The sequence below is a fragment of the Triturus cristatus genome, chromosome 3_2, assembly GCF_964204655.1.
Source record: "Triturus cristatus chromosome 3_2, aTriCri1.1, whole genome shotgun sequence".
In the NCBI taxonomy this organism is placed as follows: domain Eukaryota; kingdom Metazoa; phylum Chordata; class Amphibia; order Caudata; family Salamandridae; genus Triturus; species Triturus cristatus.
The window spans coordinates 568271593-568298749 of record NC_140584.1 but is presented as its reverse complement, the minus strand read 5'-3'; the positions used below and the strand labels follow the sequence as shown (position 1 = coordinate 568298749).

The 27157-nt window shown below is 47.2% G+C and overlaps 1 protein-coding gene across 1 annotated transcript in view; it reads right to left on the bottom strand.

The window, feature by feature from the left end:
* RORA (RAR related orphan receptor A) overlaps positions 1 to 26939 on the bottom strand; it is a 256702-nt gene extending 229763 nt beyond the window's left edge. Inside the window, exon 1 of the mRNA XM_085648298.1 lies at positions 26765 to 26939. Coding sequence (XP_085504424.1) covers positions 26765 to 26939 — 175 coding nt within the window. The remainder of the gene's footprint in view (positions 1 to 26764) is intronic.
* Positions 26940 to 27157: the final 218 nt, after the last annotated feature.

Below are 27157 nucleotides of genomic sequence, written 5' to 3'. Positions count from 1 at the left end.
TGTAATCATGTTCCGGCCTCCTGAAACATGAACGCGACCCTTTTTGAAGTTTATTATGGGAACTGAGTTGTAACCTTTGTTCGCCATACTGCGCTATGGCAAAAACGTGTATAAAAGGAGCGACCCACTTCTACGAATTTGAAGCAGTCTCCGAGAACCTACACGCTGTGTACTTCTTGTGACTTCTGTATCCCTGCAGTAAATAAACTCTGATCTCTGACGTCACTGGAAGTGTCCCGTGTCTCTGTGTCTTGTACGCCAGAACAGGTAACCCACGAAGGTTTCAGGTGTTGTCCCCTGGCACCGCTGGGTCTTAAGAAAACCCAGTCCTTCAAATTGCCAGCAACCAGCGCACGTCATGTACTTAGACGTCCAGTGTCAGTGTGTGCGTGAAAGGCACACGTGCTCGCCTTACCACAGAAAGCAAAGCGCCCTCGGTGGTTCCCGTGAGACCTGGGCTGGCTCCCGGACCACGCGCGGTGACACAAGAGCTGTATTGATGGCACAGGAGAAGCGCGTAGGACGGATGTGCGGCCGGCCTACGCAGTCTCCTCACAAAACACGCCACACCCGGGAAACGTGGAACAGCCAGCCAAGTGGACAGATACCAAGAGAAAACTGGGTTTGTTTTACATCAAACACACGTCGAAACAGGGCGGGACAGTGCAAGGAGGCGAGCGAGCACACGGCTGGGTCCGAGCCTCCCTAGGGTGACAGCACCACAAGGTAATCTCGAGCCATCACACACGCTCGCATCACCCCAGGGCTGCCAACGAAGCACAGGCACTCATATTTAGTGCTGAAGCTGAGAAGACCAAAGATTCCCCATGGGCTGTCACAACTTGGGGGCAGTTTAGAGGAGAAATGCTCTTCTTGCAACTGTATCAGTCCCCGAAGTAAAAATCCAATACTTGGAGCCAACATTTTCGAAGTCTGTGCGTGTGTGTATATATATATATTTATATGTTTTCACTGAATGAAGTTTTATACAGAGTAAGAAGACTTTAGCTTTCTTAAACTAAAAAAAAAAAACTAAGAAATTCCCTGGAAAAAACCATACAACTGTTATAAAACCAAAAATGCACTGAAATTCACCATTTATATAGAACTGACATTAGTATAACTTGCAACGCCATCGTTTTCAGACATCATCAGTGATGTAATATGTGAGGTCGTCAGCAGTGCATCACAGCACTGCAGGTTATAGTTATGTCAGATACCTATATCTAGTGAATTTCAGTGCCTCTTTGGTGGTAAAACTGTCGTTTTTTAGAGAAATCCTAAGTTTTTTTAACGTAAGTAAAAATCTTACTAACATACTTATGTATATCTTCACTTTAACCCTTGTTTTTTTCTAGTGAATTTCTCTTTTTTTTTTAACGTAAAGTAATATCTTATTATGATACGTCTGCGGCCAACCTCTGCCACACAAGGCCTGTGGCCAGACCGTGCGCCCAAATCCCGGCTTGAAGTCAACCTATGCTATGCTGTCTACCTTGGGAGCTCTGAAAATCTCCTGAGAGTCATGCAGAACCGACAGGGAGACGTTTTATTTTATTTTTTCCCGCAGAACTAACTGTCAATATATTTATGCATTTTGAACCATAATTTCTGAAAAGATTTACACTAAATCACAAAAAACATGATTTCTAAGTAAAGATCTAGCCCTCTGAAAATGTTTTGGGACCCTTCCTCGACTTCTGCTTGACAGATCAATCCAATACTTTCAAGGAAGGAGCTGAGGTGGATGACCTTTTTATATATTTTTACTTTTTTGGGAAAGTTTTGTGAAGATTCTCCAAATAGTGCTAAAGTTATAAGGAAAACAAAAAGCGCTCTTCCTATGGAAACTCTGTCTCACTATATATACATATATCTATACTATATCTATATATATATATATATATATATATATATATATATATTCACTGAAAAAACCATAGGTTTCACACATGTTATAGTTAGCGGAAATTTTACTGATAAAAAACCAATGAAATTCCCCCGTTATAGTTAGTGCAGGCAACTGTAACTCACGCGACCGCAATCCTCTGCTGATGCTAATACTGTATTTAGACACTTATTTGCCCATGTCTTCTTCCATACATTTTTAGCTATACATATATTACAAATATTTTTTTTTCATAAAGACACATATGTCATCAGCAGAAGATTGCGGTCGCGTGAGTTATAGTTGCCTGCACTAACTATAACGGGGGAATTTCATTGGTTTTTTATCAGTAAAATTTCCGCTAACTATAACATGTGTGAAACCTATGGTTTTTTCAGTGAATTTGCAAGGTTTTTTAAATGCTAATTCCTAACTATAACGTGTGTGAAACTTATGGTTTTTTCAGTGAATTTGTACGGTTTTTTAAATGCTAAGTTACTTTACGCCATTCGTGGCGTGCGCGCCCACTTAACGCAGTTCGTTCCGTGCGCGCACGGTGCGCTTCGCGCACCGTGCGCGCACAGTGAGCACGCGGTGCGCTTCGCGCACTGCGCGCCCACTTTACGCAGTTAGTGGCGTGCACGCACGGTGGGTACGCGGTGCGCTACGCGCACTGCGTGCCCACGTTACGCTAGATGGGCCATGTACTTACTTGTAGGTACCAAAAAACAAACAATAAACACAAGGGCTCTTTTTAGAGCCACCTTATATCTAAACACTTAAATGCGATTTTTTTTAAAATTTGTTTTATTAAGTTTTTTTTCGGGTGCGCGCTGGGTGCGCGCACTTGGCGATATTTTTTAACAAAATATTAATCTTTTTTTTTTGCCCTACAAGGTCCTACTTTGACCCCCTTACAATGCCTACTGGGTCTATTTCTACCCACTCTGCCCCCTTTTCAAGTTCTTCCCCTTTGTTTATCACCCCCTCTTTATGCGATAGACAAAATGGCGGCCGCCGCTTCCTGATTTCCACCGATTCGAATGTTTACTAAGATCTAACAACCAATCAGAATTGCGCTCGCGCACGGCGAGGTGCGCGCACCCAGCGCGCACGGAGCGCGCTTAGATATATATATTGATTTAAAGGCTATTTTCTCATAATCTACTGAACAGATTTACACCAAACCTACAAAAGGCACTTCTTTGACCTGGGGACTACCTCTCTGCCAAATTTCTAGTAATTCTGTTCAGCCGTTCGGGCTGTAGCCCTGTCTAAAGGTCCTATGGAAAAATGCATGGGGAAAACGCGTTTTGGGACCCCCCTTTTTTCTCAGCCCCCGCTTGACGAATCCCCCCGAGACTTTCAGGGTAGGAGCGGAGCGTAGCGCCCCACCTATTTTGAAAAATTCACGAGGATTCGTCGACCGGCGCCAAAGGTATTCAAAATAGAATGTTGAGGTTTTCCTATGGAAACGTGGTCCTAACTATAACTACCTACTGGCGACCGCCAGTAGGTAATATATATATATATATATATATATATATATATATATATATATATATATATGTATGTACGAGGCGTATATTTCATCATGAAGCTTTTATAGTGAAAGTCTAGCTATAAAACAACGGGGTAATGTGTGTATGAGGAAATGTGTGCAACGCAGGCAGCAAGCCAAGTCACCAAGGGGAGAGGGAGAGAGAGAGAGAATGGCTATCAGACTCAGGATTGCAAAAGGAATGGAGTGGGTCGCAGAGTGGAGCATGGACGAAAGAAGCAGGGTTGAGGGCAGAGGGCTCTCTCTGTTTCTAAGAGAGTAACTTGCTAGTGGCAGGAGCTGTCCTGTACACCTTTCCATCCTCCCCCAAACAACCTTCATAGCTTGGTACAAGGCGTTCTTTTCCAGGGCTACTTTCGATTCCCACCCTTAATACTGCCCACCTCATTGGCACCTTAACGAGTCTATCAGTAGTTTATACACACACCCGACTGGTACAAGAAGAGCTACTGATGATAAGTCAATATCTGACACGCATTATATCCAGTTTCCACAGTTCACACATGTCTCCTGCACACTGCCCCCCTTGTAAGCTGCCTCCACCTTTCGTATGGTGGCTGCAAGGGGCGGTATTAGGGCTAACAGTTTTCAATAATGTTACTGTGGGTCATTTTTCTCACTCCAGATGACTGTTTAGTGTTAGCCGGGTTTTTAAACTTATTTGGACTGTAAAGTGCAGTCTTGTAAGGGATCGCCAGCTTGAAGCGCTGCTCGCTGCACAGACGCAGTTACTCCTGTAAAACCCATCACAGCCAAATTGGGAATCTGTGAAAAGGTCGTTCAGGGATCTCTTCATTTGTGCTCCACATCTGAAGGGAGAGCTCTCAAATTTCGAATATTCTTAGGCGTGCAAACTTATTAGCAAGAAGTGACATAATTGAAACTATTATAAAATAAATGTAAATTTAATGAAGTAACACAAAAGCCTCATAAAAGTTGTCACATAGTTTACAGGGAAGGAGGAGCAACACTACTTCCATCAGCTGAAGTGATGTTGAGGAGCGCCTCGCCTGTGATGAGGTCACTTCCTGAAGCTCTAGGACTCATACGAGCAGCTCTTCTCAAACTGAGGTGCAGTCGGAGAGCTCAGTAGGCGTGGCATTTTGCACATCCTCAAAATGTGTGAGTTTCACTCGCTATGAGTAAGACTTTGTGGTCTCTGTAAAGGCCAAGCTACACTCATTTGGTCGCGGTTTCTTTTTGAGGGACATTTATTACTCTGAAAACATATCACCTACATCATGAGGTGGCGAACCCGGAAATAGCGAAGGTTTACCTTGAGTCGATCCATGAGAGGCCGGCCTCGATTAGTATTAGCTGGAGGTGAAGAACATTACCTGCCTGTCCAAGCCAGCTTCATGGGGCAAGTCAAGTTTGTGCACCCCATCTACAGGTGCAGTTTATGGCTTCTTGAGGGCTTGTAAACTATGGGGGTTGAGGGAGCCCCCTCGTGTGTGTTGTCCTTGGTACCTATCGTTTTTTCCATGCATCTCAACTTCGGAGCCTGGGGCTGGGTGACGAAACACCTACCCTCACTCATCTTATGCAGCAGTAATTTTCAGAGAATGTTATGAGGCTACCAAGACATGTTACCACTTTACTCGTTTGCCCCCTGCATGGGATAGTAATTCTCGACACATGGGGCTGGCTGGGGGCAGAATCCTAACCTCCTGGTGGATCTTGACTTCTAGCCCTGCTTCTGGGGTTGTCTGTGGTTTGTTGTTGGTGGAGCTTTTTTGGGTGGGTGGTCACTGGTAACCTGGGAGGGGTGGTGTGTTACAGTACACTTGTGGTATATGCTTTTCCTTATTAATCATATTTCATTTATTCCATAAATTGCCTAATTCAAGTGTGGAGCATGTATAAATGTTGATGGCGTTCTTTGTCACTGACCCTTTGGGTGGGGGATGTACATTTCTAGCGTGATGTGCATGGCCCTCCGAGGGATGCCAGTTGGGAATTGTTTTGTCTGCTGTGTATTTTAAAGTGGAGAATTTGGATCTTGAAACCTTGAGCAGTTTTATAACTACTGAATAACTGCTGAATGCATCAGTATGTATATTGTTGCAATATTGCAGAATTGTCACAGGCTATGGAATTTTGTGTAATGCCTTCGTTTCATTTGTGTGTGTGGCTAACTGCCTTACCATTCATTGATTTTTTTATTGTGATTAAATAGCTACGTCTTGATTTGACCACAAAACTGGAGTCCGACTCTCACTTACTATTGCTCCCGAGCATGGGGAGGCTGGAGGGTTGTATTCGGATCAGCGGTGGCTCCTCCTGCGAGCAGTTTAAAAAGGAAAGCTAAAATCATAAGAACCAATGGTATTTTTATTTTAGTTTTCCGTTACTGCTTAGGTGCAAGGTGGGCAGAACTGGGCTGGCCAGAGCACAGGCCAGGGGGAGGACTGGTGAGCACACTCTAAAGTGCGCATGACCGTTTGGCAAGCCGTCTTAGGGCAGCCAAACAGTTATGCACACTTTGCATTTTCTCCGCCGACTGTAACGCACAGCCTGGGTGGTGAACATGCACAGCCTCCCAGTACTTCTCTGAGTGTCGAACCACTGCACTCAGACCAACCACAATCCTGCAGTGCTGCTCTAAGGCAGCGTCGTTATTGGCTGGGGGGGGTCTGGGACCCTGTGTGCTTTCTGGTTCTTGCTGTCGACCGAGGAGCCGAAAAAGACCCAGAGGCGGCAGCCGGCCTGCAGGTAAGTGTTCTTTAAAAAAAAACATACTCCACATTCAGCACCATGCCTAGTTGAGTCTTGACATTGCGCATTGTTTAATTTGGCAGTGTACATGAAAACACAACTTTCGTGTTTTCATGAAGGCTGCCGCCAGTGCGCTAGTCGGCCCTCTCAGCCTCATCTCCACGCTCCTAACAGGAGGAGGCTGAGAGGGCTGAGGCAACATCCAGGTACAGTGCTGTTAAAACACAGCACTCTGTAGGTGGATGTCTGGATTGCCCAGGTCTGAGAGATGCAGTTCAACTACAGTCCCCGACACAGGCACAATCTATTTCATTTAGCAGACATACTGCGCATGTCACAAGCAGCACAGTATATCTGCTCAAATGTGTCTGCAGAGGTGCACATCAGTGCTTCCCTGAGGCCAATGAGAAGCCGCACAGAGCAGCAGGATCCACAGCTGTGCCAGCTTCTTATGGGGCTGTGCTCCTGTCCTATCAAGAGGCTGGCAGATGGATTGAGGTGGGTCTTTCCTCTTTCAAAGCTGCCCTTGCTGCTCTGGTTGGCCGTCATTGAGAATCATGGCTTGCTGGTTCCAATGTCCAGTACCAGATTCCTGATTTGCTGCAAAGGAAGTGAGGTAAGTAAAAAAAAAAAGTGTTGCGTCTCTCTGATCATGTATGTATGTCTTTGTGAATGACTGAAAGTAGATGGGACTGAGTGAAAGAGCATTCGTATGAATGTGCCAACGAGAGTGAAAGTGAGGGAGAATCAGAGATTGTGGGTGTGTATGAATAAGTTAAAATGAGGACGAGAGAGTGAGTGGAAGACTGTGAGTGTGTTGGAAGGCATGAGTAATTGGAGATTGTGAGAGGTACTGGAAGTGAGTCAGTAGTGCAGCAGGTGCAGTTGCACACAGGCCCAGAGTGAGTGAGAAACGGTGAGTATGTGGAAGGGTGTTTGTAAGTGAGAACGAGAACCAATTAGTAAGAGGATGCTTGTGTGTGAGCAACAGAGAGTGGGAGTGAATCTGAGTGAGAATGAGTAAGTGAGAGAATGTGAGTTAGAGTGAGTGAAAGCATATTAGGAATGTGAAAGTGAGTGAGTATGAGTGAAGCACATTTTGAAAAAATGGGTTGAACGTTTGACAGGCACTACACCCCGCTACTTTCAAAGATCACCAGCCACGAATGTGCATAGGACCCCAAAACACAGCAGAACGAGTGTGTTATTGTGGAACTTCTTTCACAGAAAAATCTGCCTGACACTGCCAAGACTCCTGTGACGCAGACTTCAGATGAGAACATTCTCGGCCTTGTTTGGAACCAGTGAAGCCACAACACAAGTTCTGCAGTAAAAGTCAGGACGCGGTATTTCCTCTGCAGCCTCTGCGGGTGCACAGACTGTAGGGTGAGCAGGGCAAGGACGGCCACTGAACAGGGTTCTTTTATGCTGCACAGAGCATGTGAAATCTACAGGCCGAGGTTTCCTGGCTTTATGTGGCATTCTGAGCAGATTCCAGCGTGCACCTGTTTCTGCTTTCCCGAGACTTCCTTACTGGCTCAGCTCAGCTCCCTCCTTCCCTGGCAGGCACTCTGCGACTTCATAGCACGTGTTCCTTGTCAGTCCTGGGCAGCGGGACAAGTAGGAAGTAGCAAAAAAAAATGTGAGGGATGAAAAAGCCAGAATTTCTAGAGCCACTGGCTCGCGCAAAAAAAGACTGTTTCATCTTACAAATATTGTGCTTCAGTCCAGCGGCGTAGCAAGGTCAGGTGGAACCTGGTGCGGAAAATTTCATGTCACCCCCGGCCTGAACAAAATGGCAAAAATATGTGTTTAAAAACACATTTTTGCCATTTTGTTACCCCCCTCTGTGATGACACCCGGGGCGGCCCGCACCCACCGCACCCACCGCACCCCACTTCCTACACCACTGCTTCAGTCAGAGGCCACTCCTCTTTTGGGAAACCTAAAGCTGGTAGGTTTTAACAAATACAGCCCCGGATTCCATAACCATCGGCACCTTTGTGGAAACAATCACAAACTGCATCCGCAGTTCGAGTCTGGTATCACCGACTGTCTGCAACACGTGACCCTTCATGCAGGCCCCGGAGACTGTACATTGCTTCACACCACAGGTGCATTTATAAGGGACTCGGCCTAGATTCTCATATAAACCAGTACCTGGGCACTGCGTGGCAGCCAGACCTACATGCCTGGGCACAGTCAAGCCCCACCCATATCGATTACAAGAAGTCTGATTTGACTTTAGAAATTGCTTTTTTTCCCAGTGTGTTAAGCTGGCCTGTTTACGCGTGTTTGATGTGTTGGGATCATCCATCGGTGCACCAGGAGCCAGTGGTACGTGTTCTTGACACCAGTGTAATCGCCTAAGGGCCGCCCCCCAGGAATCAAAAATTATTTCATGTTTTCCTAAAGTCCTCCCCATTAGTCACGCTCCACTTCCCAGAAAGCAAGAACTTTGGCTAAATCTTGTAAACCCATTGAAAGCATATATGGAATACAATTTCCAGCCAGTCTCCTTTGGCAACTGCATTCAGACTAAACAGAGGGTAGCTTAACTTCTTCTTGGGTATGCAGATGGCACCACGTGGCGACATTTTGAGAGATTCGCTCCTTCACATTCTAAGTTCCTGTACGATCAGATGCTTGGAGTCCTTCAAAGCCCATTGCTCCTAGCCTTCTAGACCTTTCTCTGCCGATACTTTAATTCGCAGTTTCTGGCCTACAAGCAAATCCATATCCAGCCTCTTTCAAGTGGGCCTTATGAATCAGAAAGAGAGCAGTTCGTCGATTGGATCTTGGTGGCAGAAAAGTTATTTGTATTTGGATGAAACTCCATTGAGTTTCACTCAAGAAATGCTTGCAGTATAAAGCCTCTCAGAATGCTAGCCCAGAGTGCTCTCTACCTAGCTTGTATGAAACTAGCCATAGCTAGTTTCTAAGTACCAAGGGGCAGCAGTCAGAGAGACTCTCCTCTCTATCAGGAGCCTATGCCTAATATTTGCTTGTTGGTTCTCCTATGTGTGTGGAAAATTCTTTGCTAACTGGAGCATTTGTAAAACATCTTTTCTACGCAGTATCTTGAGACGCGGCCCCCCTCGCATTTCATCTGAAAGTCCTTCTGTTGACTCTGCCAGGCTAGATCCTACGACTGACCCAATCAATGCTTGACAAATGATCCCCAGTGGACACCTCATAACTCATCTTTAAGTGCTCAACAACGCAACAGGATGATGTTCAAACTCAACCAACAGGATGTCATTTCAGTCACCTTAAGAGGCAAGTCTTGCTTTCAGTTAAGCGCAGGATTAAACTTGAAGTCCTAAAGCTGATCTACAAGCACATGTCCAAGTACACATGGCTTGGGAGGACCCTCTAGAGTCCAGTCTGTAAACCCGTACCTCACCACACAAGCAAATCTACTTGGCATACAGGTAACTATTCAAATCCACCTGTATTCCTTCCACAGGTTTTTAGCCTTAAGGCATTTCAGTTTCTGTAAAGGGTATGGAGGAATCATCAGCTGTTCTTCACTCATTTAGGGCGGGCTAGCAGAGGCTGTCTAGAGGGGAGTTAATGTGAGGCTAGTGCCCTATAGTGGAAACATGTAGTAAATAAAAATAGAAACTTTTGCAAGACTCAAGAGTGGTTTAAAATCTAACTAGGGTTTCTGGTAGGGCAAAATCACACCACCAACGAAAAAACAGTGAAAGAGGTTTCTAAACACATATGTCTCAATTAACCACATTCAAAGAACAGAAGCTAAATTCGACTCCAAAAGGACATATTAATCAGCGTTTATAGTTCTGAGGGCATCACCATCTGGCTTAGATGCATGAAACAACATAGGCAACATATACACGTAGTGTTCGATGCAACAGGAACTTGAAGTCTTAAATTCAGTACTCTTCAGGAAGGGTGTAGATTGGGGGTTGGGCCTTACGAGCAATACACAAAGACGGACTTTAACTGTGCCTAGCATTCAGGAGAGGCACACTCAGGGACGGGCAAGTTTCAATACTTTTCATTGAAGACCAGGGTTGCTTCAACAAGATCAAGGTCTTCTTAATAGAGACCAGTTTTGTCACGAGAAACAATGAAAAAACCTTAAAATGCTGTGATTCATGACCTCTCAGATAAAACCCAAGAGCAGGAGTTGTGTATGTGCACCTCTGCATACATTCAGTGTTGTTCCTCAGTGTGGATCAAAAAGGGACCCCTCAGAGTCACTCGGTAAAACATTTCAGTCCCCCCACAAAGCCCAGGGCTTCCTCTCAATACAAAGTTCCATGCTCCATAATAAAATGTAAGCGATCCTGCATCATAGTTACTGTAGCTAGTGTGTCCTATATGGAAATATGGAATTTGGTCCAAGCAGACCAGTCCCGAGCGGCCTCTCTCGGTAGCAGCCATCGGACTAGTCTGGGTTACGTGGCATTCTTGGAGAAGTAGCACACTGTTTCTCCTGGTCGAGATACCGAAGTGACCAGGGTGTCTTGTTTTACTCATTGTAACATGGTGACCTAGGAAGAAGTGTGTAGTGTCTCAAGTGAAGGGTAACCGAACACATGGGCACTAGCACACTACTGCAAACTATTCTTTTTTTAATTTACTCTTGCAATTACATTGCTCTCTATTACTGGAGGTTTATCTTTATCCATGTTGTCCATGAGCAGCTTTATTGAAAAAAAAGGCCTTGCTCTTTCGCACACTTCCTGTCCAGTTGCTAGGACAGGAAATAATCTATGGTATCCTGGAGGGATCAAATCGTGCAGAGTCCTACTCTCCTTATCACGGCATGACATCATGTGAAGGCTTCTACACTATCTATCCATTTTACTCTCCCCCACACAACTAAAGACAGCCAACCAACCTTTTTATCTCTAGGCAGCACTTAATGACAAGATTACTGCCCATCTCGACAACAAAGGCAAGACAACCAAACCGCTCCCTCCACACAAGTACAGGCATGACCACTGCCACCCCATACAATAAACAAAATGACAGCGGCACTCATTGTTTGCTCAAAAATACAGACATCCGTCCTCCACCCACACAACAAAAACACCACGAACAATGCCTTCTCCTCTAACCATTCAGAAACGCCAAACAATTGCTTGCTTCCCAAAAAAGTCACAAATTAGACTATATTTTGTTCTTCGTTATAATACTGTTGTGATGATAAAAGTCAATTGAACCAATCAGGAGCATACACTTGAGTGTGGCCTACAACACATCCCAAAATGACACACGAGAAACCCACAAGCTAGCAAAGGAAGCATGCATCTGCTCAATAACATGGGAAATAGAAAACGTAAGAAAGCTACAGGCTGGAGAGCATACAATTTGAATACAAACACTGTTCACTGCGTTAAGGCAAACAAGAAAGCCATGCTTGTCTTCTCTAAGCTTTGGCGTTTGAAATCTGCTCCGTATGGGCCAATCTGGCAAGTGCAAACGCAACTGGAAAGAACGACAGTCCACTTGGAAAACCATCGGGTCTTTCAAAATAGTGATGGTCTCTGGAGTTCCCAAATACATTGACATGTATTGTAGAATAATAAACCCTCAGGCGCCTCATTGCTTCTGAATTTTAAGCTTCTCACTGATTTAGGGAGCTATGCACAGCAGGCATCGGGGCCCAAACAGCATTTATAATGGAGCTTTCACATTGTTTCTTCAAAAAACCAACCCCGCACGTAGGACCCAAGAGACAGACAGACACACGTACATACACTTTCTGCAATTGATCGGAGATTTGAGGATGACTAGTGATTATTCAGTCGTGGGCTGAGATCAAACTGCACACTTATGGGCCGTTTCACTTCTTGGAGAAGTAGCTCCACCCACGTTTTGTTGACCTTTTATTTAAGTTTGCCTTTGTGTTTTTGATGCATGCTTCAGTTTTAGTTTTGCAAATGCGTACTGTTTTTAATCTTCAAACTCTTAACAAAAACCCAATGCTGATCATGCTTATCATATGGCATGGAGTTGCTCTTTGGGGCTGCACATGGGTGACCAGGAATGGTCACCCATGGTCATCTAGAGTAAATTGAGGTTTACATAAAATGTAGTACTAACTACTTTGTTTACTAAACCAATCATGTGGCTCCTTAAAAGTATATTTTATTAGAATAGGTTTTTCATTGTGCTTTAGACCCATCCCACCATATAACTCGCTAATGGTGTCTTTTACGTCCTGTAATTAGGCGAATAACCCCCACAGTAAATGTAGGGAGGAACGAATACGCGGCACTTTGTCCTAGCGGGCCCCACAGCTCAGGGCAGCGGTTATATGTCCACATCAGTGCCATCTACTGTTGCTGCTGCATGGCCTGAAGAAGAGCTTTAAAGTGCCAGGCGCACCTCATTTCATTTATAAGAATCACCATCTACACAGAAAGCCCCAAACAGAACAAAAACAGCATGTCTTAAAATTTAAGAATGTTTCTGGCTACTTAAAAAGACTGCTATCAACAGAAGAAATTAACTGTTTCTCTTGAAGGCAGAATTTTACTGGCATTTTATAAAATCAGCTAGTAAAATATCCCCACTTCCAAACTCTACCTGTAACCTTGTTAGTAGACATTCTTTAATTTGTAAGTTAACAAATACATAAATAAACAAATAAAATAATAAAAAAGACAAAAATATATAAGTGTAGGATCCAATGTTTTTCTTAGAAGTCCGGTGCTGCTGAATTCCAAGGTTGCCTAACACCAAAGCTGCCTAGTCTTGATTCCACCTCATGCCTCTTTCTTCCACCAGCTACGCTTCCTGTCCTTCTCTGATTCTTGCAGGTTCTTTCCATATCGTCAGTCACCCTTTGCTACTGTTTCCCCCTATTTCTCTTCCTTCTCCTTTCTCCATATTCTCTTCTTCTCTCTATTTCACTAGGTTAAAATCCGGTGGGGTAAAAGAAGTCTCCGTTGCCAAAAATTAGTGCAGTTACACAAAACCAGCACAAATTAAACACTTTCTCTAGTGCACATTCAGAATAAAACAAACAGAATTCATCCTACGTGGAATTATACCAAGGAGACAGAAGGAGCTAAAGACACCTCATGAACAGCGTAAGGAGAGCGGGGGTCAACTACCGGCTGCGAAGAAAGAAAAAAGGTCCCGAGTCCTAAGACTGGCTACAGAACAAGGTGGCACATCTATGCACAACATAGAATTCAAGGAGTTCAAAGGACGTAGAAACCACGGGGAATTAAAGGCAGCAAGTGGAGGGCGGGTAGGGTCCATCATGTAGCTTTCATGGAGTAACGGATGAAGTCACTCCGCAGGCAGATACCGGTCAGACAAGCTGATTCTAATCCACCAGCCGTTCCCTTTCGGACCTGGTACTGTAATAGCAGTTCTAGAGAAAGGGGAGTTTGCTTTACTTTGTTGTCAAAGGCGCTGAGTGTTTTAACTTTAATAATCAATGCAGCTCGGGAAAGGAGCAAACATGGCCTCAGCGCTCCGTCCAAGACTGCATTGAGGGAAGAAGACAGAGTCCCACCTCAGAAAGAAGACCTACACAGTCTCATCCGGCCCTCATCGAATGGCTCCACCCACAGACCCCTCACCAGCAGCGCGTCAGCTCAGGATCACTTCCTAGCTCAGCTTTAAGAAGCCAAAGTTAACCCTAGCAGCGATGCTCAACAGCAAGGTCACAGCTCTAACACCACTGATACAGACAGCTCCAATCGATGTGCCTATGCAATTGATGATATAGATGAAGGACTCTAGGGAGGTGGAATCACCCGCGTCAAGCACACTTGAGAACAAAGCAACTCAGTCACTTTCTTAGGCAGTGGCGGCATGCATCTTACGCCCTCCATGGAAACCAGTAAAAAAGACAGCTTTAGGGCCAGACAAAACAGCTAAACTGCTAACCAGTTAAAAACACAGACAAAGAAAGTTAAAAACAGATAAAGCAAGTCTCTTGGCTTCAAGACCCCTTCCCTTTACTGAACACAGCTGGGCGTCTCATTAGAGGAGACATCAGCTATAGCTTCCAGATCAATAAACCCCAAGATATATTAGCGCCACCCTTACTCACAGCTAATCATCTAGGCCTTTTACATTAGAAAGAAGGATGAGACGAGAAACAAACATTCCACAGAAACATGACATAGACCTGGTATATAGGAGCACACCCACATAGCGGGACGAATCCACGTTAAGAAATGTATATTTGCAACAATGACTTTGGCTAGCTGGTCAGTGGTTATGGCGCATTGCTTGAACTGGGAAACGAGACTTGCCACTGTGAAAGATATATCCACTTCACCGGTCACTCTCTGGTGGGCTCACTGACGAGTGCAGAGCTCCTGAAGTTTCCACCCTCTACCAAGCTGCTAAAATGGACAGGAGTTTAAAAGCATTCCTTCCCTGTCAATTAACCCATCAACAAACCCTTTTTCTCGAGTAAGCATATAGCTTTTAAAGTCAAAATTGAAAATTACTTGTTTGGACTTCAGCAATTTTCTTTAAAAGTTGTTCATTCAATAAATTAATCAACACACAGATTACAAGAATATACACACAGATACAAAAATATAAAATTCAAAATGCAATATTGGCTTGGGAACCATGCATGACAGCAAGAGCTCACCAATTAAAGAGGGCTGAAGTTTCTGCCACCTGCCTGATGCTGTCATAATCCTGCCAAGGCTGTTATTATTCGTATTACATAAGTGGTGTAATTGTTCCAAACATTTCAGTAGGTAGTGAATAAAAAAACACTGTCAAGTGTGGACATGATTAAATAATGCCAGCGTCTGGGTTTAGGGCCAAAATGCAGCATCATGGAACTTGTGAGGCTGCATGCTTTCTTGGCATACCCTCTAGACAGAACGCGCTTATGTCATCTGCTAACTATATGTGTAGTTGTTCTGAAACAGCCTACAAACAATGTGCACAGCTACCTCACACTTCCTGCGGTCCTCACCCCACAGCAGGGGCGTAACACAGGCCCCCGCAGCCCCTGCGGTGCGGGGGGGCCCAGAGCTGCAGGGGGCCCCCTCCGCACCATACACAGTCCTGAGAGCTCCATTGTGAATACGGAGTGGGGGCCCCTTTATGTACCCTCCTGAAGGGGGGCCCCCTCAACTTTCGTTACGCCAGTGCCCCACAGGAGTCCATTTCCACTTCAATCAGGTGCGCCTTAGGGCAGACCTGTGGAGGGGGCGCCGCCCTGTGGGGGGGGGGGCTGCGTTTAGCAATAACTTATGATTGAAGAGATGAGGGGCACTTATTCCCAGTGGTAGTGAGAGAATCCGGGAGGCAGCCATGGGTGTGGCGGTGCCAAAAACGATTGTCGTACCAGGCGCCACCAGCGCTTGAGCCGGCCCTGACTTCATCCATGTCATCGTGAAGCCCTCTCAGTCTGACAAGCCTGAACCGTGAGAGGTGGAGTCTGCTCTAATGGGACACCTGCATAACAAGTCGTCGGATTGAGGGCTACTCCGATCCCAAATGAAAGAGCTCTACAGATCTATATCCTCAGGCCTTGCCAAGCACACAGCCCAAGTGGCTGCATTATTCTAGCATTGGATTTGGAGGACAAGCCTCGTGTTTCCTCTTCATCATGCTCAGTGCTTTAACTGGAAATATACAAGTGCAGGTACTCACCCTTCAAAGTACCTGTTCGCTCCTGAGAAGTGCCGGTACTCTCCCATTAAACGTATTGCAGCAGTGCTGAAAAGTGCAGGGACTCTGCCTTTCGAACGAAAGAAGTGCAGGTACTCAAGACCGCATAGTACCAGTCCATTTAAAGCACTGATAATGCTGGCAATAAATTGTGAACAACTAGAAGCACGTAAACACAGCTCACATGCCCAAAACTAGAAGACTCTAAAAAGTAGGATAAAAAATGAACATGGCGTAGAAGACAGACGTATTGTTCAATCAAAGACATTGTCGGGGCTGAACTCTCCTAAGTGAAAAGTGAAGGGAGGCAGGCAGCACACGGCTGTACAACACGTTGTCTTGTGAAGAAAGTCTGGAGCCAGTGCAAAATAGAGGAAGAAAGTGTTGGAAGAGCAACTTTTTCCACAACGTGCCTCCTTATAGCAATGTGACCTTGTCAAATACCTTGCTGGCAGCTCTTCACACAAGTCATCTGAAGAGAGCTCCTCGCGCGCTCACACCGAATACAAAACAGGCTGGCCTGCCAGAGGAGGCCCCATGCCCACCGACACCCAACGGAGCCGCGCGCCGACTGCTCATGAGAGCCGCCGGGACTGGAGGCCACAGTACGATCCCTCGTCTTTTGTTGGAGGGAACCAACGTCTGTATCTTAAGGCCCACAGGTCCAGATTTACTAACAGGACACAGAGCAGTCCACCATCACTGTGACAGGTCAAACATTTATCAAATGCAGCAACAGCTTTTTTACACAATATTCATGAAAAACAGTTCTAATAAAACTAAATCCAAGAATGAGGATGTGACTGCCTCGTAACTAGAGTTAGACAGTTTCCGTTTTCCACTTCAGACTGAGAGCTCTTAAGAGGTCCTAGTTTTTATCTCACCATTAAATTTGTAAAACCATAACAGACATGCACTGTATGATTAAACGTGCCAAATGGATTGTCTAATCGCTTCTTTGCTTGTTATCGACTGCACTCGGTAGTTAATTTACTACGGGTCTATCTCATTTGTTAACAATGGGAAATTCAGCAGCAGACAGCCCAGATGCGCCAGGCACGCGCAGCGACTCAATGCCTCCTAAATTCAGCAGCAGACAGCCCAGATGCGCCAGGCACGCACAGCGACTCAATGCCTCCTAAATTCAGCAGCAGACAGCCCAGATGCGCCAGGCACCCTCCGTCCTGCACTGATGCACAGTGCCTCAATGCCTCCTAAATTCAGCAGCACACAGCCCAGATGCACCAGGCACCCTCCGTCCTGCACTGATGCGCAGCGCCTCAATGCCTCCTAAATTCAGCAGCAGACAGCCCAGATGCACCAGGCACCCTCCGTCCTGCACTGATGCGCAGCGCATCAATGCCTCCTAAATTCAGCAGCAGACAGCCCAGATGCCTCAGGCACGCGCAGTGCCTCAATGCCTCCTAAATTCAGCAGCAGACAGCCCAGATGCGCCAGGCACCCTCCGTCCTGCACTGATGCGCAGTGCCTCACTGCCTCCTAAATTCAGCAGCAGACAGCCCAGATGCCCCAGGCACGCGCAGTGCCTCAATGCCTCCTAAATTCAGCAGCAGACAGCCCAGATGCGCCAGGCACCCTCCGTCCTGCACTGATGCGCAGCGCCTCAATGCCTCCTAATATTTCTTTACTGACCTCTGCAATCCTTTGGAATTCCCTGCACTCCATTGCCTTCCCAGTCTTCTACCCCTCCCCCACTTTTTTATGGTCGTCTGGCTGCAAACTCATCCCCTTTTGGACTAGGGGCAACGCCAGGTGATGGGCGGCTCTAGAGAAAGGTGTGGGCTGGATCAGACTGACTGAAGGTGGTGGCCACCATGTTTTGAATTTTCTCTGGTATCCCGCTACTGACGGCAGCTCCTCCGTAACAGCGGAGGAGCGTCGCCCCACTGCTCAAAGTCAGAAGTTGAAAATAAAATGATAAACAATGTTATTATCATTTTCTATTATAAGTGACTGGCTGAGCCTGTGAGCCATGCGTGTCTATGGAACGGCGGGTTAGGCCATGGCATGGAGGAAGAGTGGTAGACACTGTAAGTGCGCACGCTGGTTTGGCTGTCTGTCTTATGACGGTCAAACCGACATGTGTACTTAGGTTTTTCCAACCCAGCCAGGTGGAGAAACAGCACAGACTCCCTGTGCCTGAGCGAGTATCAAACCAGCCCGCTCAGACGAATCCTGGCACTGATCTCATGCTTGCTAATAGCATGAGAGCAGTGTCTGGATTGAATAGGGAGTCTGTGATGGTGCCCCACGGACTGTTGGGACTAGGAGATCAGAGGAACACCGAGGCGCAAGGCAGCCGGCAGCATCAGGTAAGTCTTTATTTTCTTATTAATTCCCCTCCTCGCCACTGTATATTGGCTGCAGATGCGACTGCCCACTATGCCAGCCATTGGCTGGCAGGAGGGTGATGGGGTAGAGGGCGGCAGGGGCGGTCAGGCAAGATAAAATGGAGAGCACGGTCCTGCTCACCACTATCTGGTTTTTGCCTGGCTGCCTCTGATGACCGCCGATGCACCTGGGGATCTTCCTTATCTTCCTTCCTTCGGACCAGCAAGAAGGTCACCTTTTCTAACCTGCCCATCCCTTTAGATAGCCTATTTTGGCGGGCGGGGGGTTTCTGGCAGGGAAGGAGTCATGTTTGAAAACAAACAGGTGGACAACTTTGGCATCAGGAATAGAAGTACAGGAGCCTTCAGGATGGAACGGGAAGCCATCGGCCGATACCGGGGCCGGGTTACTGTAATATATAGAGAAGGGCTCAGGACGCCCGCTTCAGCCATTCTCAGTGGAAGCTTCACCCCTCACATGGAGGCGGGAGGCGAAGCCTTGGTGGGTGGATTGGAATAGGCCTCCCACCTGCTTGTGCAGCACTCCCTTGGTTTGCATATAGGTTCAGGCGCTATAAAGCCCAGTAACTGATCGGGGCAATGATGCCACGTTTTTACAACATTTGATGCGCCAACAGCAAATTAGGAAGGCCTAGATACACACACGTTTCAAGATCAGCGCTGAATTGTCACCATTCTTGGCCGCAACAGATGAATGCTTGGCACCTATGCCAGTATCCCATGCACAGGCTTTGCTTTAACCTCCACACCCTGTTAAAAAGTGTGATTCAGGAGGGCCAAGGAAGAGATGTACCAATAAACAGTAGCAGGAGTACAGGAGCAGTGAGAGCAGCAGAGAGGAATCCCTTCCCTCATGGCGAGGACTAGGAGTCGATCCATTCTGAAGGCTCTGGTGGGGGGGTCATTGGTCTCTCTTCCAGAACACAAACCCCGAAAGGGGGCACCCATCTAACTTAGAAGTCTCGCACCACCACCCCCGGCTCCGTGTTGAGAGAGCGAGCGTAGCGAGCGGGGACCACAGATTTTGGTGAAAGCATCTTGCATTCTCACCACGTCCACCTGTTTTACAATTTGCTCCTTTTGTAAATTAATTCTAGACCTTCTCCCCAAACGCATCGTGCTGAACTAAGACGTGTGACTCTGACTATGCCAAGCACAATATATTTCTAAGGTGTTGCCAGTGCAAAGGCAAGTATTAGATTGGATTTAGTTTGAGCTCTTGGAAAAGTTAAATCATTAATGCAGCAATAACAGAAGAGTGGGAATAGGAGAAAAACACTGTGGATGCGTCAGACCCTATATTTGTAGCAAAGGATGAGATAAATAGGGGAAAAGAGAGAGGCTGCTGCGCTAAGAGGAGGGTGGGAAAATATTCTTATTGCGCAGCAAATGCAATGGGTGCCCTCATGCACACAGGCTCTCAGCGCTTGTCCCAAAGCTTCTGATCTACCTCTATGAAACAGAACAACTAGAAATGTGTTATTTGATGGAAGCCAGAGGTCACTGCCAGACAAGTAACTAACTATACAAGGGTGGTGCATGGTGAGAAACTGAAGTTTTCACACATGGGCCCGTGCGTGTGTAAACACAACGAATTGTGCAATAGGAAAGGCCCAGGTCTTGGGAAAGAGTCTTTGAAGTAGCACATAACAGAACATTAAGGAAAAACACCAGTGACTAAATAATCAACCAGCTCTTCCAAACACACACACAGACAGATGAAATCTCGAGATACCATGACGCATCCATCGCCAACTTCCATTTAGAATGAGGTGTAGTTCAAATATTCAAGGTGTTTCGGGCGTTTCCTCAGACGGCAAACAGGGTATTCCCCTCTGCACTGCCCAGGGTGCCCAGGGCACAGGAGCACACACTCACGTGTACAGTTCTGGCTGCAGGTGCCCGTCCAGACGACAAACCGGGGGGAGGGACATTGTAGGCGTCAGGGACAGGCAAGGTACATTCGTTCACTCACTGCACAGTATGCATCAAACCTTCAGAGCACCATTATGCACTAGTGACTAATCTGCAACAGTCTTACTTCAGGGGGTTCACCATCCGGGTGTGAGCGCACCAGTGTGCGCCACCAGCCTTTCACAGCTAATATAGATTTCATTTTCAGTAAAGTAATCCACAGGCGCAACTCGTTTCTGATTAGCCCCGCAATTCAATCTACATCAGAGTGTTCACTTCAATATACAACACAAAGCGCCAGTTGAAGAGTGAGTGCTCTTGGCACATGGTCTTGATGCATCTCGGTGCAAGAAAAACTTGGCAATGCTATGTGACGGTAAACAGCCCTCACAACAAAGCCATCACCCCGCATACCATTACCCCACAAGTCGAAACACCGATTTAAAATCCAACACCTACCCTACTGTCCGCACGGACTGGAGTTGGAATATTAAATTATAATATTCCAACAACCAGCGCCCCCCTCAGCAAGTCGTTGTTCCGACTTGTGGGGTAATGGTATGCGTTGTTACAACGCAATCGTTGCAACGACTGTGTTGTAATTGCATGCGGGGTGAAGGCATGCATGAAAAGGAGGCATATTCCTATGTGACAAATGTGCACAGCAGTGGGCGCCACTATGGGAAGCCCACGCCGTGCCTGGATACTACATAGAATACCGCACACTGAAAGCGCCCTGCACGAAAACTCAGACTTGAAGAAACTGGCTCTTAACCCCTTCAGCGCGGCGCGGATTACCGCGCTGTGCTGAAGGTTCTATTGCGCGGGCGGGGCCATGACGGAGCGGTTCCGTCATACGCACAGCGCAACCGACAAGCATGACGGAACCGCTCCGTCACTCGCATCGATGTGGTTAAGACCCCTGAGTAGCAAAACCATGGCTCACAAGATTTTCAGAATGAATGGTGTTGGTGATACCGGCCCATCATAGTTTGTTTGGATCACACTGATACTTGTTATATATTTTTTTTATATTTCTCTGGTCTCCCCCTCTCCCGCTATTTTCTGTTCCCCATACCCATCTTTGTCCAGCACACCCTGGGCCATGTGTGACCGCCTGCCGTTTTTTCCCTCAAATTCTGACGGCATGCCGCCCAAAGTTCCTCCTTCTGCCACTTTACAGAACCTTCTCTGGGCTATTTGGTGCTTGCCCTCTGACTCACTCTCTGTTCCAGCTTTCCCCTCTGATGTGCATTACTTATTTTTTGCAATTTAAACTCTTAAAGCTGCAAAAAATGGCGTTCTCCCCCTAAAACCACATTTCCCTCCCCTCCTCATCATTTTATACTGCTGTTCTCCCCTGTTCGATCTCCATCTGCCCTCTATTTCAGCTTTTTGTTGAAAACTTGTGGGGGGAATCAGAAAAACTAGGGCGACCCTAGCCTTTCTGCTTACTGTATATCCCCTGCATCCGTTTTTAATGTTTTTTCTGCAAACTTCCAATTCATTATTTCTTTGGAATCATTAAGGGAGAGAGGGGCAGGACTTGATTTGTTTTTCCCATCCTGCCAACTTTATTCAATATCATATCTGCCTTTAGGCATCTAATTAACATAATTTTGCTTATCATTAGAACTGGGCTTCTTCCATTCAGTTTTGTGAAAATGTAAGCATATATAGTGCACTGTCAACGCTAATGCAACTACGATTGTGCTTCAATAGAAAGGGAAATATACATTTTATTTGAGCCACAAAAAATAAATGTACTATTATACAGAATGTATATGCGTATTTTGCTCATACGATTTAATGAGTGCACATCCTAGCTACTCCAAAAAAAATAGCCACATTCACGTGGTCACTTCCTTCAACTGAGTCTCTTAACAGTTACCAATACTTGACATACAGCGACTCGGTCAACCTTGAGGGTGAACCATTACATTTTGTCCTTGAATGGGGAATCTTCAAATACCAAAAATATTGCAATAGGCTCCTTGCTATTCTACCACACTGATGCCAATATATATGTCAAAATACCATATTGTGTCATAATACCCTTTATGTATTAAAATCAATTGTTCAAATTGCCGCTGTTTAAGAAATGGTCCATTATACGTCTTAATCCCGTTTGCTTATGGTATAGATGCCATACATTGGATAGACTAAATATAATGATGCAAAATGGTACCAAGGAGAAGCTTTCTGCAACCCACTGCCTGCTTAAGGTGGCAGTGAGACTGTGAGAGCCTATGCATTCACTGCCCTCTCCTTAAGTCCCCCTAGAGGTAGCTTAAACCAGAGACAAACCTTTGTAGTGGACACTCTGGAGCCTGTGTTAGCCTCTTGGTGAACAGAGGCGCTTTGCGTGCCTGGCCCTCACTCACAGCCGACACAGCTAAGATACAATATGGGTTTTGTGAAAAGTGCACAGCGAGTTTCCGCTCATTCTTGTTTGTTTAAGCGCAGTGGGCTTAGACGTTTCCTGAGCTATCACTGCGCAGAAGAAGGGAATGCAGGCCGCCTCCTGGCTCCAGTCTCAGGGGTGGAAAGTATGCGTTGAAAAATGCAAAATCTCCTTCAAGCGATGTCCTCTTCCTTCGGCACCCAGCTGCGAGGCCAAAGACGTCCTAGGATAGCTGTAGGAAGAGTCATAGGAAGAAGAACCGAGATGGCGACTGAGCGCCAGTCCATGGAGGCGGAGGAAGCGGTAGAGGAGGCAACGATGCAGACCTGGTGGGCCTAACCGGCAGTCAGCATCTCTGGTTCAAGACACTCTTCCCCAGCACACTGGGTTCCCTAGAGTGAAGGGTTTCATTGAAAGGATGCCAGAGCTGACCTCTCATGGGCAGCTCACCAACGCTATGACACGGTGCGACACTCACCACAGAGGTGGGTCACACGTACGTCTGGGCATAGCAGTGCAGGAGACGTGTTAGCGCGATAACTCCAGCCTCTCTGAACAAATCAGCCAATCGAGCCCCATGGACTTTCCCTCTACATTCACCACGCCAGAACCACGGGACCCCAAGTCATGAACAGACCGCAATGAATAAAATGGTAGGGGTGTGGTTTGCCAGCCGACCTCAACAGACAGCCCACTACAGAAATGTGTCAGAATAGTGTCCGCTGAGCAGGCAAAAGGCCACCAAGCAGCTCCCAAGGACACACGCCCATCAGCCTCTGAACCAAGACAGATCACGCCCAGGCACTTGGAGAAGGTACAATCAGGACTGCTGTCCCATTTGACAAGCCTGCGACAGACTCTGTGCCAGCACTGCCCACACCAAAGTTGGTAGAGAAGTGACAATCGTTACACCTTTTCCCTTTGAGCCAGGACTGCCAACTCCGGGTGGGTGGAGGAAGAGCAATTAACCATATGCAAACCCTGCACCAGGACTGCCATGCTGAGGTGGATATTTATGGGACAATCGGCACTTTGTCCCCACAGACATGTTCCCTACAGACCGGTCAGGACATGCCCTTTACGAACCCACGATGAGATGGGCGGAGAAGAGACAATCAGCAACACACCTCTCACCACTGGCATGCCTCCTCAAGCCACGCGCTTGGGCTAGGTCAATGCAAAGGATCAGGTCTGGCTCGCACCACAGAGATGCGATGCAAGGGAGAATGTGGGGTCATCGGGGGTTCAAAGTAAGATGAGCAGTTCAGCGCACAGCTACGCGGGCGTTTTACTGTTCTCTGCTCTGCATACCCGAGTATCTACCAACACTCCCTCGGCGCGATGGGGCAGCACTTCCTGCACATCTGCAAAGCAGAATGCACCTGTGCACTCTGTACCGCTGCTAACAGAGGCAGCATGGGGCCTAAGACAGGAAGCGCCTGCATATATCTGCACAGGGAGCTGCTCTGCCCATCTTTAGCCCAGTCGCAGTCTTCGAGCTTTTCGCCGTAACCCTGACTGGAGCACCCGCCTGGCAGCCGGACTCACCCGTGAAAACAGCATTTGCATGTATACGTCCCATGATCCCTCCACCTGGCATTTGTTCCCTTGCGTCAATCAGCCCCAACACGTCTTACCCCCCCTTAACTCCTATTAGCCCTAACACGCCTTGTCCCCATGACCCCTACCGCCAAGGACCGGTCAGCAGACCTGAAAAAATAAGGTCCAAAGATATATTTCGAATGCACACTATTTCAACTATATTGGTTAAAAGTCATTGGTTTTTACAGGAAATTGTAAAGACAATCTTATAAAATATCTTGACAAGTCTGCGGCTGGCAGCCGCAAATCATGTATGTGTCTCTCAGAAAAGTGTCTGCTACTCCGCGGGGGCCACTGACGCCTATCCCTGAAAGCAGCCTACTGACACCCACCCACGGAGGGCAGGGGAATGACGCAGAACCCTGTACGGCCGGGGTAGCATCCTTCTGAGAGGGCCCATTCGTTTAAAAGCCTATGAAATGGAGAGAGAAATAGGAGTATCGGGACCCCTCGTGAGTAGTGCCTGTATTCCGTCTCGCTGCAGCCCACCCACAATACGATAGTTGCTTTGCCCTTTATCACTTATGGGGAAATAGGGCAACAAAAATACAAGACACGCACAGATAAAAGCGAGCGAGAGCAAAGACCCAGCGCGCCAGCAGGTGTTAACCGCGCTCCGAGCCCTGCGCACGTAAGGGTGAGGGGGGCGGGGGGCTGCTCGGTGCACCACAGAGCGCCTCCCAGCCCAGCGCGGGGCCATCTCACCAAGTTGCTTTATGCCCACATCACCCAAACGGGGACAGGAGGAAAGAGGTCTTTGGCGTGTACTGTCATGTGTGAATGGAACCTCTGCGACGCTGTGCGTGGCGTGGCGTACCACACAAATAAATGAGACACACGCAACTTTCACCCGCCGCTCTACAGACAGACTGGTTTGAGTCTGCAGAGCGGACTGCCCTCCCCGCGCGAAGGGAGACCCTCGAGGATGAGCCATTGGCCCCCCTGGAGCCTGAGGCGTTTGAACATAAATTAGGGTTCACCCTCACAAAAATACATAATAGTGGGGTAAGAGTGTGAAATTAATTCGCGCTCTATGAGGATAAGCAAACTCACGGTTTGATGCGCGGGCACAATTTTCCATTGATACCACATACATACATTATTATAATACCACATACATACATTACTACCAATTGCCAACGTATGCGCGTTTTAGTGTACAATGAACACCAGATGCCTGCGTTGCAGGTTACTGCACACCGTTTGTCCATATACTGTCTCGCAAACATTAAGACGACAGAATCTGAAACTAAAACTAGAGAAAAGCCACAGTAAGACAGTAAGGCCTAGAAAGATCTGGGGAAACAGATGAAAGTATCGAAAACGAGCGCAGGATCAAAGCTGAGCGAAGAAATAGAAGAGACAGAAAGGGGAAAGTACAACTTAGTGGTGTGCAAATAAAGCAAGCACGGTAAAAGATACGGGCAGAGTAAAGGCTATATCCCACTGTCCCGCTGGTCCCTGGTTCTACGAAATTGGGAGAGCTTAAAACAATACAAGCACCAGCAAGGTACATGCTGATCACCGGAAATGCACAGAGGCATCTATGAACACACAGGCAGAAAGGGTGCTCGCAGTGCATGCGTCCAAAACATAGGTACAAGGCATGCAAACAAACAAAATGCACGTTGCTGATACGTCGATTGTAAGAGCGCACTCGGCGCGCGCATCATACGGATGGTTACACGCACCTGAAGAGTGCAAATACTACGTGCACTCTTAATAAACAAATATGGAGTGCATCGCACTGATGCTCACGGGTATGCACACTGTGCTTACACTTAACTGATACACATAGACAACAATGGTAGATTCAAGTATTGACCGCAGGTACAGTCAGCGGGTAATAATTGTAAAAACACCTGTGCCTGCATTATGGATCGTGCCATGATGTCTCTCACAACTGTCACTGCCTCCAGCTGACCCCCAACTGCAGTCTCCATCTTACTGCCACAACTACTGCCTGCTCTGCTCCCACCCCTACCAATGCCCCAACTCGCGTCTTTCTACTGCTACCGCTCTGCAGCCACTGCCCCCTCTCTACCTGTACATCTCGCTTCCCCAGGTACTCGCGCACCAGCCCTGGTATCATGAACCAACTAGCCAACCCTTCACATCTAGTACCATGACACCGCCCCTCTCCCCAAACATGCTCGACTGTCCAGCCATTCCTCGAGTGACTACCCACTTCAGAACCACTACCATTTGTCTCCTATCTCTCACTACCCAGTCATGTGTGCCAGTACTCCTCTTAACATTCTCATGACCCCTACGACTCTTACCTCGTATTTACTTTCACTACCCCATCCATCCTTCCTCCATCACCCCTTACCTCTAGCCCTATCCACTACTCCTACTACTCTTATTTAGCTGCATTCTCAACTCTACCTTTGCTACACCTCACCCCTGCACTCTCCCACAGCACTTTACCCCTGCATCTTTCTCATCATCCTTACTTACCCGTCCGTTTACAATCTCCAACCACCTTTACTACTCTGTGCTTCAATCTCCCTACACTCTTACATCAACAGCTCTCCCATCACATTTACCACTCCCCCCCCTTTTGCATCTACCAATATCCCTTCCCATCCACCACTCTCCCTTTCCCCCTTTCCCCAGTGCACTAGAGCTCCGCGCAGGCTTTTCGTCCACCTCCTACTTACCTTTCATCGCTGTGATCACAAAATACATCCTCGTCGCGGCGGGTGCAGGGCCGGGGGAGCCGCATAGAGTCGCGGGAACAGCTGCTGGGTAAAGAAGTGCGGCCGCAGCACTCCTCCGCTCCTGTGCCTCCTCCGCTGCCTCATCAGCTGCTGCTGCTGCCACTGTCAGACGCATCCGCCTCAACTCACCGGCCACGTGATGGAGCGCGTCACCGCGAGAGGCGGGGCCCAGCACTGCTACTGACGCGTACTGTACCCAATGGTGAGAGTGGGTGTGTGAGGAACCGCCCCTTAGAGCGTGTAGAGCATTGCTTTACTTGAGGGAGCTGTTGAGTAGCGCTTGGACAGCAGCTAGTACAGGTCGTGTCTTGATAATTGCCGCGAGTGGCTCGG